The 14,588-nt window shown below is 37.8% G+C and overlaps 1 protein-coding gene across 5 annotated transcripts in view; it reads left to right on the plus strand.

Annotated features, from left to right (window-relative positions):
* Positions 1-14,588, plus strand: part of SLC25A13 (solute carrier family 25 member 13) — an 85,779-nt gene that overhangs the window by 18,312 nt on the left and 52,879 nt on the right. For all 5 annotated transcript variants that reach the window (XM_085538606.1, XM_015853598.3, XM_015853599.3 and 2 more), the window contains 3 exons: positions 76-129; positions 3,811-3,953; positions 10,383-10,498. In XM_085538606.1, coding sequence (XP_085394732.1) covers positions 3,844-3,953; positions 10,383-10,498 — 226 coding nt within the window. In that variant the 5' untranslated portion in view covers positions 76-129; positions 3,811-3,843. The remainder of the gene's footprint in view (positions 1-75; positions 130-3,810; positions 3,954-10,382; positions 10,499-14,588) is intronic.

Raw genomic sequence — 14,588 nt, forward strand, 5'->3', positions numbered from 1 at the left:
CTGATATTTGAATTCTTTCTTTTTGACATCTTTTTTATAAATTATGGATGTTAATATAATTGTATTTACTTGTAGGTGGCTCTAACCAAGAGAGCTGATCCAGCTGAGTTGAAAACAATATTTTTGAAGGTATGTATAAAGTAAATATTTTACTCTTTCTGCTTAAATTTTTCATATCTTTTGCTCCTTTATTGCAGCATACAACTCTTGATAGTTTCTCCAACCGTTAATCATTCACTGTATTATTACCATGTTAGACTTAAATACCATTATCAGAATTGAACAATGCTCACCAAGAAGTCAGATACATTCCTGAGTGATTATTGTATTGACTCAGATGAAGTATTACTATCTTAGAGGAAAAAAAAAGAACTACACATTATTCAGAGAATGGGGTGGGAGTTTCAGTATTGTTCCTGCAGATGGTGAAATGTTAGTGTAGACACCTTGCTGTTAGACCATTTGGTAAACTTTCTTCTCCTATCCTTGCTGTCTTCTTTCCACCAGGGTTATTCCTGCTTCTTTAATTTGGAGAACTGTTGGGAATATCACCTCTTGAAGTGGTGGATATATTTATTATTTAACTTAAATTCCTTCTGAGTTGAGCTGACCTGTTACAGAAATAAGCAAACAATGAAATCACTTGTGCATTTGCTTTATCTGCTTGGAGAAGATGTTCTGCTGGTACATGGCATTCTTTGACCCATTACTTAAATGTAAAGAAATCTTATCAAGCCTCGTAAGATTTATTAGTACAGTGTCTGCACTAAATTGATGCTCTGATATCTACATATATATATCTATATATATCTTATATATAAATATAAGATATATATATAAAGACTATATATATAAGACTAAAGTTATATAGTTATATATATATATATAAAAGACTAAAGTTGGGTTAAAAATCATAGAACCATAGAATGGTTTGTGTTGGAAAGGACCTTAAAGATCATCTATTTCCAATCCTCCTGATGTGGGTAAAGCTACCATCCATTAAATTAATATTTAGTGAGGTAAGTGCCGCAGTGCTACAGGGAACCTCTCATATCTGAATTATTTTTATGAAGGGGGTGAGTGCCTAAGGGAGCTAAATCCTTTCTAAGTTCCACCCTCCTCCTTCCGTCTCTCTGTCATTCCCCAGACTCCCTGCACTTCTTGGCATATTTTCTATTGGCCCTTGTGATCTATTCTTAACAATGTGTGTAGGTGTCACTATGTATATTGTCAGTATTTATAGTTTTATCATATACTGTCGGTATTTAAAGCTCTAAAATGAGGTTTGCAGTTGTGAAAGCCAAGATTTAACTTATTAAGCCCTGGAACTTCTATCTGTCAGGAGACTGAAAAGACTCTTGAAAAAGAACAGGATTTTCATAGGTCAGTGCTTGAAGAGCAAGACTAAGGCAACAGAAAAAGCAGATGAAATAGACTTCTGGCTCAGGAAAATGATAGTATAGAAATAGTGCTACTTGCTGAGAGGGGAAAAAAGGATGAGTGAGTGCGGTATGTTGAGTGTGGGAAGCTGTGGCCAGTGTTAATTAAGCTGTGAAGCAGTGAACAGTGGGGTTAGTATAGTTGCTTCTGCAAACTGCGAGGCTTTCACTTATAAAATAACTTGATAATCTCTCTCTCTCTTTTTTTTTTTTTTTTTTTTTTCCCTTCAATAAACAGTTAAAAAAATAAGGTTCCCAAATAGAAATGGTACCCACTGTGTGGAAATAAATATATATCTAGGAGTCTAATACAGCTGCTTACTGGGGTTTTGATGCATTAAAAATGCTAACAGTTCACTGTGAAGTGTTTGCAGATCTTATTAAAAATGGAGTTGAACTGGTTAATACTTGAGTATCTAAAAAGTATGGAAATAAGTTACCAAAAGCCATTAAGTACTACTGTATAATATCAAAATCTCTGTGGGTATAATTGCCAAAGTGGGGAAAAATACAATGTAAAGAACCATTTCCTAATGCCTCTCCTCCAAAACCAATAGAATTGATGTTTTTCTCTTTTTGTTATGATAATTTCCAACAGTAAGTCTACTTTTTCTAAGTCTTCTACCATAACCCCTAAGAGATTAGATTTTAGTCAAAGTGATCAAGCTGACATTTTCCAAGGTCATTTTCTATATGTAGTAGTATAGAGTACGTGATTGGATTTCAAATACATTTGAGTAAATCACAATGACAAGAAACAGGGGGACACTGAAACCTTGTGCTGTTTTCTGTTATTGAGTGCCCTAGCAGGGGGTTAGCCTGGAAGAAAAAAAATGAAATATAGAAGCACAGACTGTCTGACTTATTTGATTTGTTTCTCAATAGCAGCTGTGTTAAAAGTTTTTGAGGCTGGGTTTCTGAAAGATTCTGTCTCCCTGCAAATGATTACATTGAAATCAATTGATCTGCTAGTTCTTATAAAAGTATACAATTGAAAATTCCTTGCAGTATATCAGCTAGAAAGCTTGTGATAGCAACAGCGTCTATTGAAACACGAGTCCGTAAACGCTAACCGATATATAGATGCCAAAGCAAGTTATGTATTGTTTGGGCTTGCTTCCCTGAAGTCTGAATCCTTGAAGATATTGTTGTACCTGAAGACTGTATTTATATAGCAGTAGAAGAAAATAATCTACTTACTGTTACACTTTGGCATCCCTCTGAGAGTGATATGCCTACTGCAGCTATAACGCTACTCTGCAGGCACCAGTGCAGCTCTGAAATGAAAACTGGCAGTGCCTGCCCTTAGCAGAGGCTCAGGAACATGAAACAAAATGTGTCTTTGAAGTATGCCACAAAATATCAATAGGCATCTGATTTATTTACTTCATCTGTATGGATAACGCTCTGTGGGCACCTTCAACAGTGGTTTATTATCCTACCTTAAAAATGCTAAAGGAATTAGCAGGTTACTTTGCTGCTCTTGGTGCTTGTTCATTATCCTGGGAAAAGTGTTTAGGGTTGATTGGAAGTTTACCCTTTGACTGAAAATGAGGGCTTTAAAATTGGAGGGCTGACTGAGGAATCACAGTGAAGGTGGTGCAGAAGGCAGCGTTATTTATTTGTTCAATATTTTCAAAAGATTTCAGTATCAAGAAAGAGGAATATGTAACTTGCTCCCTAGATAGTCTTGCAGGAACAAATACTTCAGTGTGTCTATTGAGTGCTGTTTCTGGAGTAGAATGCCAGTATGGCACATGCTTCTATATATTTCAGGTGTTTGCTGAGGTCTCAGACCCCTCTTCTTATTTCTGTGCTGTTCTAAAGTTCCGTGTCCTAGTTCTTGCTTTTTCTTGCAGTTACCTGCAGACTGCTACTCTCTGACTCCTGCAGTTCAGTCGAGGAGGAATAGCTGTAGGTTCTCCTTTACTTAGGGGCCACCTGCTGCTGAATCTGCTATGCTGGAGTTACTCCAAGACAGCACCCCTACGTGGATGTTCCTGTGGGATCATTTGCTCCATGAGCACAACAGAGTTGTTTCTTGAATGTAAACTCACCTTATGCCAAAGTAGAGCAGCTACAAGAGTCACTCTAGATAAAAATAATATTCTGGAGTATCCCATAGCTGTATACATGTTTGCAAATGCGTGTGTACTTATTTTACTTCAAAACAAGAAATGTGGAAAAATTGCTGTTGTAATGAGCAAACAATCACGTGTCTGCCACTATTCTGGCTAGGGAGCCAAACCTTCGGCTTTAGGCTTTAATTTCTTCAGAGCAGAAATGTCCTTATTATGGGAATAATGCCTGTGGCAGTGAGAACTTGGAGAAAGATGCAGTTGTGACACTAAATTTTGTATTCATTTGGCAGTATGCGAGTGTGGAGAAGAATGGGGAATTCTTCATGTCTCCTAATGACTTTGTCACACGGTACCTGAAGATAATTGGGGATGGTTTGCCGAATGCAAACACTGTTCAGCTCCTTGCAGGTGTGGTGGATCAGACAAAAGATGGGTAAGTTTGCTGGTGTTTTTTTCCTTCTTTTTAAAAAAAATTTTCTTTCTTTATTGTTCATTTAAAAAATACAAAACCATTCCTTCCTAAACAAGGCTAGTAATTCTTTGGTTTGGTTTGGTTTGGTTTTCTTTTGCCTGCAGATACATAATGGAATTACAGTATCTTTTAAGTGGAAAGAGTAGAAAAAATGTTTTAAGCTGATAGTAGCATTTAGCTGAGCAATCCATTTTCTCTCTACTATGTATTTTTAACTCGTTGAACCTTTCATGTTTGTTGGCTGGCTCCTCTAAGTCTTGTTTCCCTTTCCTTCCACGAGTCTTTCTGTCTCTGTTTACTCTATGTATTTGTCACAAACACATTCAAATAGCAATCCAAAATAAGTTTAGATCATGTAGGAAGAAACAGTACAAAAAACTTCCTCTCCTTAAATTCGTTGCAGCATTAATAAAAGCTTTTTCCATTTTCCCTCAAGAGGGAGGAAGAGCAACAAAGATATTTAGGGAGCCACTCCGCAGTCCTGGGAAGGCAGCAGTGAGGTTGGTGGCACACGGTTTGCATTTGGAAGACTGACTTTGCCAGTAGGCCAGACTAACTACTCCTCTGTTTTCCTCCCCGCTTTTTTAGTGAAATCCTTGCTTTTGCTTCTGGCAAGCTGTCTTTTCACCCATATGAATGTGTATTTTGAACCCTGCCTTAAATGTATCTTTAAAGGAGAAACTTCAGAAAGATTAGCTGTGGACTTAAAGTCTGTAGTTGTGGCATTTTTAGAAACCAGGAAACTTCAGGCAATGACTCACATCGGTTGTTACAGAGAGTGAAATGTGAGATAAATAACGTATGACTTGAAAATGCAGGCTTCTTAGGGACCAGGTGCATGTATAACTAGGACTGCTGTGATAGCTTTTGCTCTTTACTGCTCAGGCAGCATCAGGTATCTGGCAGCTGGGTTCCTTTAGCTTTATAGACAAGTTAATGTAGTGATTGTTATCCCTGGTAAAATAATTCTTTAAAAGATCGCCCTGGTAATATTGGCATAATGGCAGCAAGAAGGTGGTGCTTCAGATAGTGTTTGTCTGAAAATGTTAAACATTTCTCACATTTCTTCCTTTGTTTTGATGCCTGTAAAACTGCATTTTTTTGGCTTGCACAGATTCAGATCCATTTTGTAATAAGAAGTCTGTGAGTATGATCCATACCTTGTAATTTGGACCTCCCTAACAAGCAGAAGCTGGTGTCAGAGGGAGCAAAATAGAAAACTATAGCTTGTGTGAACTTGTTGACAGATTGGGATTTTGTAACTTGGTGTGATCTTGCAGGAGTTCAGCATTTTTGCAGTATAGTGTTGAAGCTTCTAATTGCTGCTTTCTGCCATGGGTAAGGATTGTTAGTGCAGGCCAGGATGCAGTGATAGGTGACTGTATATTTGTATCGTGACTTTGGAGATTCCTTTTTAGTATTCAGGCTGTCGTCTTATTTAGCTGCTACACTATTATGTAAAAAAGTGAAGAAAGTTCAGAAAGTGATTAGTATTAATCTTACTAATCTGGCCCTGTAGTGTTTTTTGCCATGTGACCAGGCATTTGTACCTGTGGTGGCACATGAAATGATTCTTAGAGTGATTGTCTGATGCCAGGGCACTTGTTTTTTATTGCTGGAATGAAATCCCCTCAGAATGGCAGCAAGACCTGTTGGTCTTCTCTTGTTGAATGCTTTGCAGCTTGGCAGTCCAGAGGTTCTGGTCTTAAAGTGGAGTACAAAACTGCTTTTGTTTGTTCTCATTCTAATAGGATTGTCAGTGCTTTAGAGATGATATTAAGGTCATGAAAGTCTTCTCAATAATCTGTCTCTATTCCTGGTAGAAAAAAAGAAGACTTGCAAAAGCGGTGACAAGTGAATTTTGTTCTACTGCTGTGTTATTTCTAGAAGCATACATGCAGAGTTTGGGATCCTTGCTTTTCTTTTGAAGAAGTATCTGTTCTTCAGATTGGTAAATGCGACCACCAGTAGAATCTGAGCCCAGAGTCACCAGGGTTGTACCTAGCTACGTATCTAATGAATTCTGGACATGGAAATGAACTTCTCTTATACTTTTTTTATACTTATTTTATTAGCGGTCAGCAGGTACTGTAAATTCTGTGGCATTGGAGTAGATCAGAGTAAGTAGATGAAGTGGGCATGACACAGGGTATTTGCTTCTTGCATGTTTTTTTTTGCAGAGACCTGAACTAGAATGAGAATATTGCAAGCAGAGAACGTGCAAATGTTTTTACATGCAATCTCACTGTGGTTGCCATGGACAAAATCTCTTGTGCGGCTCTAGCACAATTCCTGCATTGGCAAAAATTAAGAGTAACGCAGAAATTGCTGTTGGTGTGACGAAGACGTAAGACCTATAAAGGTAGTCTCTGACATTCTGTGAATATCTGTTGCCATGGGAGCAAGTTTTGTCTCCATCTAAGGGTGCAGAAATATTTGGAGGTGGGCTTATCTTCTCGCCTTTTACTGGGGTGTCTTTTAAGGTTTCCTTTAAGGGGAAAGGAAATGTTTTTCTTGCTGATGGCCAGAGAAGCATTTCAAAGCAGTAGGTCAGTAACCACACAGATTTTTGAAGTCATTTATCACATGGCTGTAGGTTGTATGAAGGAGATTTGAGAGCCTTGACTGGTTCATGGTCTTAAGTTTCTCATTCCTACTTTAAAAAAAATGTTTAACATTCATCTGGGCTATAAGGTTACCTGAAATACTGTGGCTTTATTGAGGCCTATCAGCAGCAGGCCAGCCATTTTCCATCTTGCAAATTGTATGTACTGTTTTTCTATCTTTTGTCTTACTTCTAAACATCTATCTAACAAAATAAGTATTTACTCCTCATCTCTATTTGGACTGTACTAACACCTCACTGAGAAATACTCTGCACTTTATTTTTAGAAAGGACAAACTATACAAAAGTAACACTTGGAAATACCAGCACTTTCCATTATTACTGGATATAAATTTACCCCCTAATGCACCAATTTACACAATCCTTAGTTTACCTAGGTTGCAGCATAAAATAATACATGTAGCTTCAATTTGTGTCCTATTATGTTATCATGTTCGCATTGCTGATGCTGTAGAAATATATGCATTGATTTCTGAAGAAATCTCCTCATCGCTGCATTTGTATGTATTATAGCAGTAGGTAGTGGCTTTTATTTTCTTTGTATGACTGCATGTGAACTTTCTCTGTTGGAAATGCATTTCATCTACGTGGTGCCCAGATATGGTGGGCATGAGCATCGAAAGAAGTTTGGGAGAAAGGAGGGAGTAGTACATGGCAGTGATGTTGCACCAAACGCATCTGTTTTGTTTGGCATGTTGCTTTTATGTGTTGGTACATTCTCAAACATCAGTGTTTCAGTCTTCCTGAGTAAATAGTGCAATTTTGGCACTTTAAATATGAACATGAAGGTGAAGGAAGGCTTGGCCGGTTGGGTGGGATATCTTCAATGTTGAAGTAAAAATTTGGGAAACATTTCGGCTTCCTCTCTTTGCTTTGTTAAAATCACTAGGCTTTTCTCTGCTTTTGTAACATAAATGAGCACTTGTTTATGTAGATAAAGTAACTCTTAAGTAGTATATTGAAGTCCGTGTTAATATGTGCTGTTTAATGACACCTAATGATATTCAGTGAAGGGTTATGCTAAACCCAAAAGGGTGATGCTAAACCAGAGAGAAAATGTGTTACCCAGGCAACTACCCTTGTGCAGTATAGAGAAGTGAGCATATGGCTATGTAGTACACATTATTTCAGCATCTTTAAGCATTAAGAATCCCACATGAAATTGACTGTGAAAAATTACTGCTCAGTTACTGTATTGTATGGTCATAATAGAAGTAAATGAATACGTCATTGTTGTTAGAATAGATCTGTTGGGAATCACTAGCAGGCTAGTCTACTTACGGAGCAAAAATACAATAAGAAGAAAATAGCTGGTTTAATTAACACGTAAAAATTGGGTTAATTTGAATTCAGCTGGCACAGCAGATATTAATGTCTCTTCTTTAATAGTCGGGCAAGAACCACACAATTTGTACACTTTTAATCTTCCTAGGGCTATGAATAATTGCTTTTAAAAAATGAAAATGGGGTTATTTTCATCATCTCTCCCTGACTTATTAGAGGGGGCTTATTGCTTGCAAGAGCTGACAATGAATGCTTCTACCAGTATAAAATCTTGAAGCTGTGCTAATGCTTGGAGTCTTAATCAGTTCCAGGTGTAACGGCATAGAATACGCTCTGTTGGGATTCTGCTGGGAAGGGTGCTGTATTTCAGCATTGTGATCACTGTGTATATTGGGATCTGTTAGTAAGGACATACGTTGGTTGTTGTTTCACACAGAAAGCAGCATTATCAAATAGATGCTGGCAGGTACTTTAAATTCTAAACAGTCCTATTCTAGAGTCTTGTTTTCTGCTATTTTGTTCATAATGTTTGGGACAGAAGCACTCAGTTCTTTGTATCTATTTACTGTTGTGGAAGTTGTCAGGTATGTAACAAATAATAATGGATAACAAAGAGCTTTTATAACCTCGAAGTTTCATAGTAGCAGCAAATGTGTGTAAATGCAGAACTGTGTAGGTTGTGATGTATAGGATTAAATTTGAATGAAAAATTGCTTCTTTTTTTCCCTTTGGCTCTAGGGGAGGTGGAAGTTTTCTGCCATCTGAAGACTGTTTGCATGACTTAGCAACATGCCTCTGCGATGATGTGTGCTTATGTAGCAAGTCACTGGCTTCTTTGCTGATACAATTTTAGACATGCTTATATGTTTGCTGTCATCATCAGTTGTCAATTTATGATTAAGGATACCTGAGGAAGTTTCTTCTTTTTCATTTTTCTTTCTGCATAATGATCTATGTTGGCAAATAATGATCTATGTTCCCAGAGTTAATTATTTGTTAAAATATTTCTGACTCTGTTTCTTTCACTTCTGTTTAGTATGTGTATATCGAGGGAGGTAAAGTAGAACAGCTTTTTTGATCTTTTTTTAACCATGCTTTTTTCGACAGTACCCATTTACTAGTATTCATCTTTTCATATTTTCCTGTTCTTCATGGAAATCAGCTTTTGTTACCCTGTGGATGTTTGGTTGCTGACGGCAAACACACTTCTCTGTGACTTAAAAAACAAAACAATTCCCTTAAGACAGGGTGGCTGGAAATGGTACCACAGTCATGGGTCAGCATGACTCAGTGGGATGGATGTCTTTTCCAGCCTCTTCAAGCACATCGTTCTTCCCTGTTATTGCTTACTGAGTGGAAGTTCTCATTGAACCAGCTGCAGTATCATTTTGAATAGAAGGCTATGGTTAGTTTCTAGAGAATAGTACAAATTTTGTTCTTTTTCTTCTGTATGTTTCTCATCATTTGTTACATGGAATTCTGTGCATCTCAGAAATAAATCTTCATCTACACCCCAGATGCAGCCATGTGAAGCCATTAAAGCTACACACCATACAGCCATAGAACAGCACAAAGAGAGGGCAACCTTCAACATCTCAGACTGACAGTGGGCCCTGCAGCCACACATTTGAAGATGGTTTTAAACTCTGCAACCTAATCATTAAAAAAGTAGCAAAGCAGGAGGCTGGTTAGACTTTGTCCCTTTAAGAGAAGGAGTTTGATCTCCATTTAAACTCCTGGGTGTAACCTGAAGAAATTAAAACTGCTCAAGGCCTTTGCTGTATCAAGTCTACTGCTGGAAACAATGCCAAGTTGTCTAATTACATATTTCTAGTTATTAACTATCTTAAGGAAAGGCACCTCGGCTTTTATCTGCTCTGCTAATGCACTTGCTTATTGGGAACCTGGCTATGATGATGAATTTGAATAAAGTGCTCTTGGGCGGAGGAAGAATGTGCAGACTTCTGCTTGAAGATCTGTGACTCAACTTGCAATACTTGAGGGCTGTGAGAGGTGACTAATAAGTTAGCTAACATAACGTATTCAGATCAGCTCCTTCAGAAGTGAGTGGCAGTACGTAGGTCTTGAGTGGATTTACTTTTGGAAGGCCTGAAGCACTGAGTCTGAAGGGAGGTTCTTGCCCATGAAAGGCGGTGGGTGGACTCCCATGAGGGCAGTTCAGTTGGACATGATGGCTGTGGTGCATTGACACATGGAACGCCAGGCTTATTTTTGTTCTGTTGTGACTTGCAAAGCCCAGCAGTTGCTTGCTGACCAAGTCGTTTCCATCTAGCAATGTAAAGGGCTGCTAACAGTGTTGTTGTTGGGGCATTTTAGGATAAGTTTTCATCCTTGTTGATGACAATTTGTATGTATTCTCATTGTGATCTTAATTCTTTTGCATAATCTATATTATGTTGCATTTCAGTTTTCTGCAAGCAAGTGGTTTCATAGTTCTTACTTTTTTCTTCCTCCTTTAGGTTGATATCTTTCCAAGAGTTTGTGGCATTTGAATCAGTCCTGTGTGCTCCAGATGCACTGTTCATAGTAGCCTTTCAGCTATTTGACAAGACTGGCAAAGGAGAAGTTACTTTTGGTAAGAATGATTTTAAATGTACACTCTCAGTTTAAAAATCCCTAGTTGTGTCAAACAATTTAACATTCTGTTACCATAGGAAACGCTGCAAGTGGTAATAGAACTATACACATGCCAAGTAGGATTCTGGCTGAACTTCTATAAATCACACCCACGTGTATAATACGAAGTCAAGGTCATGGTCATTTTGATGATTTTCTCTAGAGAACTGGTCACTTCTCCATTTCTCTAGCATGCTTGTGCATGTCTTCAGAACAACAGCAAGAGGTGGCTATAGGAAATGATTGTAAAACCACAAAGAAGTTGCCAGAGGACATGGGTGAATGTTGAGTCTGAAATTACTGTGAATTACTTCTTGTTTAAATTGGCTATGTTGCAAGCTGCCTTCCTCTTAAGGCTTAAAACTTTCATCTGTGAGACTTTTCAGTAATAAATACGTTGCTACCCCACAGGAAACTCAGCTATGCATTGGAGGTGTGGTATTTGCACAGACAATGTGATATACTTAGGCCAGTTTACAACATGATTAAGAGTCTGTTTATTTTAGACACCACAGAGAGAGTTTTTGATATCTGAAAAGTATCTGCCACCTGCCTTGGAGGAAGGATGGTGATGTCTGGAAGAAATATTCAGAAAATAATGTTCTTAAATGACTTCAGGATTTGAACTGAAGTTCAGAAAGTACGGAGGGCTTTTTTAACCCTAAATATTATGTTGGATAAAATTTCTACTCCTTATCTGTTACATTTGGATGGAGTTATCCATCTGCCTTAGGTTTGTTGAATTGTTTATTTAAACAGCTTGAAATAAAAGGTAACTGGGTGGTGGTGACTCTTGTCTTTCCCATCTTCCCCTGTATGGCTCACATGCCCTTTGTCTTTTGCTGGTATTGCCTCGCATATACTTAGTTTAAAAAAAATAATCACATCTTCCCAGATCACTTAAACCGATAAGATCTACTACTGTTGCTTGAAGCATCATTTTCTTCCTTCTACCATCTCCAAAAATCTACATTTGAAGTTGCGGCTGGTGAATAGACTTAATGTCTTTTCTTGTGTCTGTTTTGATTTTTCCTTATTTTGACTTTCTGTTGGGTTTGTCGAAGATGTGTCTTCTGTGTGCAGTCCTGCTTGTTAGAACAGCTCTTAAAAACATGACCATGGGTGCTAAAGGATTTGAAGGAATTTCAGAAAAGGAATTTTGCTGTTCCTCACCTTGATGAAGGAAGTATTTTGTGCCTAACAGTATTATTCATGTCTATGAACAGAGAGGCAACGAGAAACAGCATGCTTTTAAATCAGGAGGGTCCACATATTTAGTAATGGTTTTGTTCCAGCGTAGACAAACCAGTGTTCCTGGAATGCCTGCGATGTGCAGGTTCTTGTCTGTGTCAGAGCCCACAGTTGCTCGGAGCACTTGTTAATAATCTAGGAAGAGCTGTAGTTGTTTGATCTGAATGCTGAATCAGTCCAACTTCACTTTTTAACTTTTGGCATTCTTGTTCATATTTTTCCTGCTGGTAAATGCTTCCCTTGGGGTTAGGCACAGTGAGTCAAGGGATTTGTTTGGCATTTGAAACCCATTGAAGTCTTTTTAGTGATGACAGAAACTTTTATGCCAGGCTGTATTTAAGGTATTTGAAAAAGAAAGCGTGCCAACGTTGGCAGAACCTCAGATATCTTTTTTTTTTCCCTTTAATTCCTTCCTCTCCCACTTTGAAATCATAAAAAGTATCTGTAACTTCTGCATAGCATTGTGTAGCTCCCACCTTAGAAGAAGGATGTAAGAGCTGTCTCAGTATTGTTCATTCTCAGCAATTGACCTTTAGATAAAGCTAGTGTATGTTTTCTGTTATAAAGGAAGAAATTGTTTTGTTTTCCTCCCTATTGTGAAAAAAATAACATTTCCACAAATGAACAATTGCAATAGTGCTCTTTAACTTTGCCACTCAGTGCCTCAGTCATGCACCTTTGAGGTTAATTATGAGATCTTTTTCCATTAACTTGAATGAGAGTAGGATCAAGTCCTTATCAAGGTTAGGAGACTTAAATAGGGGTTTTATGTACTGTGGAATTACAGTGTGAAAGGAAAAGGAGAAAAGGGAGAGGATCATTTTTCACTGTGCTGCTGTTATGTGTAGTATCTCAAGGATCCCATTCTTAGTGTTCATCTCATTTTACTGTTGTGAAGAAACAGCATGGCTTATCTTTCCAGTCACTGTTTTTCTGTGTACTGAGAAAACAGTGTAAATATTTTAGCTTTTTCTGGATGGAATGTAGAGCTTTCCGGCTGTGAACTTCACTTAAGCAAGTCATCCAGTTCATATTCTTTCACAGGTGCACATAGCTTGATACCTTTGTAATACAAATTAATAGTGGGTTTTGCATCAATGATCTTTTATAGTGATTTCCAAGTTCAGGTTGTAGATATTTAGGGAAATGTTCTGAGTGAGGAAGTTTTAGCATTTAATATATTGTATTATATATATATATATAATATTATTGAAAAATACTGTATTCTTTAGCTTCTGAGTTGGACATTCCTTTGCATTCAAGCTGTATGTTGACATCTGTACAATTTCAAATGTTTCAGTTCTTTCAACTTACAAGTTAACTGTATATAGTTCTTTTGACAGAGCTGGCATCTATTTAAGAGATCTGATCTGCCAGCAGCGTGTATATGTGGTAGTGGTGGGGCGGGCTGGAAAGTATTTCTAGTTTATTACTTCAGTGAGATGAATGAAATGGCCAGGAGTAAATTAGTAGCCAGTGGCTGACTCAGTCTACACCTGGCTGTTGCATCATGGTGTAGATTTATCTGCTGCTGAAGTGTCAAAGCTTTGAGCGTTTGCAAGGAGTTAAAGCTCTCAGCAGGAAAGTGGGAGGAAGTTTAGCTGGCTTTTAAATTCGAGGCAAAGAGCAAACCATTGCTTCTTACTGTTGAGTGTTGACAGGCACATAAAAGCTGATAATATAAGTCCAGGGGTTTAAGAGACTTAGTAGAGTTACTTTTTTGTCATATGACTGTATTTTAATGCCTCATTAAAGAAGCAGAGCCCTTTGAAATGCTTTACTAGATGGTATTTAAAAAAACATGAGAAGCTTGGGTAAAAATGTCAGTGTTTAAAAACTAAGTTGTCTTAACCTTCATCTTTAATTTTGAATAGATAAATGAAATGATGACAGGTAACAATTCTGAGCAGTGAATAATACAGAAGCGATATCTGTGGACTGGAACTTTCTTTCTCATATACAGGTTCTCACAGCCCTAATGAACGGCAAAGGGAACATTGTCCACACTGGTTTTTCTCATAGAGAAAGAAAATGTAGAAAAACAAAAGTGATTACCTGAGACCGTGCTGACAAGCAGCATTGAACCTGATGTTAAAGATTTTCATTGATTTGTTTTGAAGGAAATTTTCCCACCAAGCAAAAATGCTTCCTCCTCTCGTAATTTCTGAGCTGTAGCTGTGGTATAGTGTGTGGAGTCTTCCAGTTTATTTAGTTAGTTTTCTGAAGTCTTCCAGTTCAATCTGAGGCTGTTTCAAAATGGATGCTATGTGGTGCTGCTCTGGGAAATACGAATATGCCATAAAACAAATTGGTCTTTTCATTGAAAAGGGAATAGAGAACCCAAACTCTAAACTGTTACTTGTTTGTCTTAACGACTGTGGGGCTGAGCAGTGTTTCTGCTGTGAGACAAAAACAGGTTGCTATTTACATGTAGACAGCAGCTATTGTGTACCTCTGCTTCTGTGATTAATTATAGCAGTACACATTTCTTAGAGGAATGAAGAAATTAATGATGCATCTTACTAAGCACTCCTGTTCACGTATCTGTTACTTGAATTGCCTGAACGCTTGTTAATAAACTCTATAAAAACACATAGCTCCTGACTGAGGTTTATGTACGCAGCTCTTCTGATGATCTTTGGAGGTTTTGCTCCGTGATAATGCTCTGACACTCTTTCAACATGTTAAGATTTATTACAGGAGTCTAATAGTTGCTTTCCTAACCGGAGGATTAGGTTCAGATTTTGTGAACCTGCTTGCTCTGTTACAGAGGATTATTTATGCTTTGCTAGATATGA

This window comes from Coturnix japonica, chromosome 2 (genome assembly GCF_054131305.1).
Source record: "Coturnix japonica strain WE chromosome 2, WE-NBRP24, whole genome shotgun sequence".
Classification (NCBI taxonomy): Eukaryota; Metazoa; Chordata; class Aves; order Galliformes; family Phasianidae; genus Coturnix; species Coturnix japonica.